Raw genomic sequence first — 2,610 nt, 5'->3', positions numbered from 1 at the left:
AACTACCTGGAAGGCTGAGGTGGAGGCACTGCTTGAGCCCAGGAGGTTGAGGGTGCAATGAGCTGTGATAGTGCCACTGCACTCCAATCTGGGCAACAGAACAAGACCCTGTCTCAAATAATAGTAATAATATAAATACAAATTTTAAAAAATCAATATAAGAGACATGAATTAAAATCACAGCTAGAAACCACCTTTTGAGAACATGTGGGTTGTGGGGAAACAGGCACTCTCACACATTGCTAGGGAGAGAAAAATGGATACGATCTCTAAGGGGCAATTTGCCAATATATATTTAAAAAGTACAGATTAAGAACGCACAAAACTTTGAACCAGCAATTCAACTTTCTAGGAATCTATCCTACAGATACATGTACCTGTACTTGTATACAATAATATAAGAACAAGGATGTTCACTGATGCATTGTTTGTAATAGGAAAATACTGGAAATCTAAATGTCCAGCTATTACGGACTGTTAAATCATATGTACAATGGAACAAGGCAGCTCTACATGTATTCATAAGTAAAACAAGCAAGTATAGCATACTACAATTTGTGTTTTTAAAAGGATACATATCACATACATCAATAACACTGTTATTTATGACATATTTATGACAAAAGATGTTAAAAATGCTGCTATGGGCATAAAATAAATCTGAAAATATTTCCAAGAAACCATTACCACTAATGGCTTGTGGAGAGAATTGCGAGGCTGGCCTATAGGAATAACAAGGATGCTTACTTTTCCCTGTACCTTTTTTGACAATTTTCGATTTTGTATCTTTTGTGTGAATTATCTTTCATTGTTTTTTACGAGTTTAAGATTCCATTCATTCCTGGATTTATTTGCTAATCTTGTGCAAAGCTAACAGTTGTCAGAAAAAGATATAGTAACTCCTGTCTTGAGGAGCTGATGGGTAGTGGGCCTAGGACCTCTTTGCACTGGAATAATAGGGGAGGGGAGCAGGTGACCTTATCAGAAATGCAGATTCCTGGGCTCCACCCCAGACGGACCGAATTAAGAGTCCCAGAGTGACGGCAGAAATCCCCATTTTTGACGGGCTCCCGCTGGGATTCGGGTGCCTGCTCATCTGGAAGCCTCCATGCTGGAGAGGTAGTCAGCACAGCGCACGCAGGGTGTAGGCGCGTTTTCTCGTACCTCCCTCGCAGCCACAATCCCGCTAGAGGCGTGGGGGTGTCACCCGAGACCCGGGCCTCCCCTACACTTTCCTTTAGGCCGAAACCGCGAGCCCTCGCTTCGCTGTCGCTTTTCCTTCGCCGCTGCAGCCATCGCTCTTCTCAGGACCTAGATCGACTGCAGAGTCGGCTGACCCGGCCCTGAGCCACCGAGGCCCCGGGAGCTGAGGGGCTCGGCACCCTTCGAGCCGCTTAAGAGCAAAGGACCGCAAGAGCCGAATGCAGTGAACTGCGAGAGCAGGGAATGAGAGACAAGTTAAACCGTTCAGCCAAAAAACAAGAAAGAAATAGGAGACATGACGGGAAGAAAATAGATTGTGAGGGGGAGGGATAAAAAGCGCTACGACTCCGCCGGGACTCGAACCCGGAACCTTTGAATGCCTTCAGCCTCTAGAAGTCCAATGCGCTATCCATTGCGCCACGGAGCCACCTGTTGGAGTTTCGGCGCATCTGCCATGTTAAGCCAGAGGCGACGGCCCCGCGCTCTTCCGACCGCCCCTCCAGTCGTCAGTGTCACCGAGACCCAGCCGCCGCACTCAGGGCACTGCCATTCACCTCAAACTCGGGCCGCAGGCTCCCGGCCTCCCGCAGTGGTCGCCCCTCAACAAGGTCGGCGACCCAGTTGAGCGAAGAGCGGCCGCAGTCAGCCGGTCCCAGGTGGTCGGTGTGAGGGCAGCCGCAACCCGGTCTCCTTCACGGTCCGGGCCCAGCCGTACAAATCACAGTCGCGCTTTTCCCTCCCCGGCTCCCTTCCTGCCCCAAGCGCCCCGCCTACCAGGTCTCTCCGGCGGCCGCTCCAGCCCGACCGGGACCCCAGAGTTGCAGGCCCAGGCCGGCCGTTGCACCGTTAAGCCGGGCCGGTGACGCCGGGCACTTACATCGCGCCTGTGAGCGGCCGAGGCCGAGCGGCCACCCCTCAGGCTGCGAGACGTAGACGGCGACCCCTCTCGGGCCTGGGCTCTTCCCTCGCGGCCCGGGCCGGCCGGCGGCCCGCCTAGACCTGAGGCGGCGAGCGCCAGCCGCGGCGACGTCTGTGTGCGTGCTTGTGCGTGTTTATTTGCGCGGGGTTCGGAAAAATGGGGTTTGGGTTGCATTTCGCTCCCCACAGACCCAGAGCCGAATTTCTGAGGTATCCGGGCTCTGGTGGACTGAGGGGGGCGACGCGCCCCGCGCCGCAGCATCCTCCGACAGCTCGTCTTGCAGCCAGCACCTGCCTCCAAGGACGCCGCGCAGCCGCCCTGAGTCCGCGCGCCCGGGGCCCGCGACTGCGTGGGCGGAAGCTGAGAGGGTGCCAGCACGCGTGGGAGCGCTGGGAGCATGCGTGTGCGGGTGCATGTGGCCGGAGGGCGCGCGCTCGAGCGCGGCCGCCAGGTTTTCCCAGTGGCTGGGACTGCAGAGGGTCTGGCAC

The 2,610-nt window shown here is 54.7% G+C and overlaps 1 protein-coding gene and 1 non-coding gene across 2 annotated transcripts; both read right to left on the bottom strand.

The window, feature by feature from the left end:
• Positions 1–268: 268 nt before the first annotated feature.
• Positions 269–2,378, bottom strand: LOC115899233. Its single transcript, XM_030936765.1, has one exon. The coding sequence runs from the start codon at positions 2,294–2,296 to the stop codon at positions 1,922–1,924; it is 375 nt and encodes a 124-aa protein (XP_030792625.1). The 5' UTR covers positions 2,297–2,378; the 3' UTR covers positions 269–1,921.
• Positions 1,546–1,630, bottom strand: TRNAR-UCU. Its single transcript is given in 2 exon segments — positions 1,546–1,581; positions 1,594–1,630. It is a non-coding gene; the product is annotated as a tRNA-Arg (tRNA).
• Positions 2,379–2,610: the final 232 nt, after the last annotated feature.

Source organism: Rhinopithecus roxellana, chromosome 8 (genome assembly GCF_007565055.1).
Source record: "Rhinopithecus roxellana isolate Shanxi Qingling chromosome 8, ASM756505v1, whole genome shotgun sequence".
In the NCBI taxonomy this organism is placed as follows: Eukaryota; Metazoa; Chordata; class Mammalia; order Primates; family Cercopithecidae; genus Rhinopithecus; species Rhinopithecus roxellana.
The sequence above is the reverse complement of the archived record's forward strand: the minus strand, read 5'-3'. Positions and strand labels throughout refer to the sequence as shown.

Bases quoted from the DNA above. Each gene is read 5' to 3' on its own strand.
- LOC115899233 (XM_030936765.1), bottom strand. From the start codon at position 2,296: ATGCAACCCAAACCCCATTTTTCCGAACCCCGCGCAAATAAACACGCA.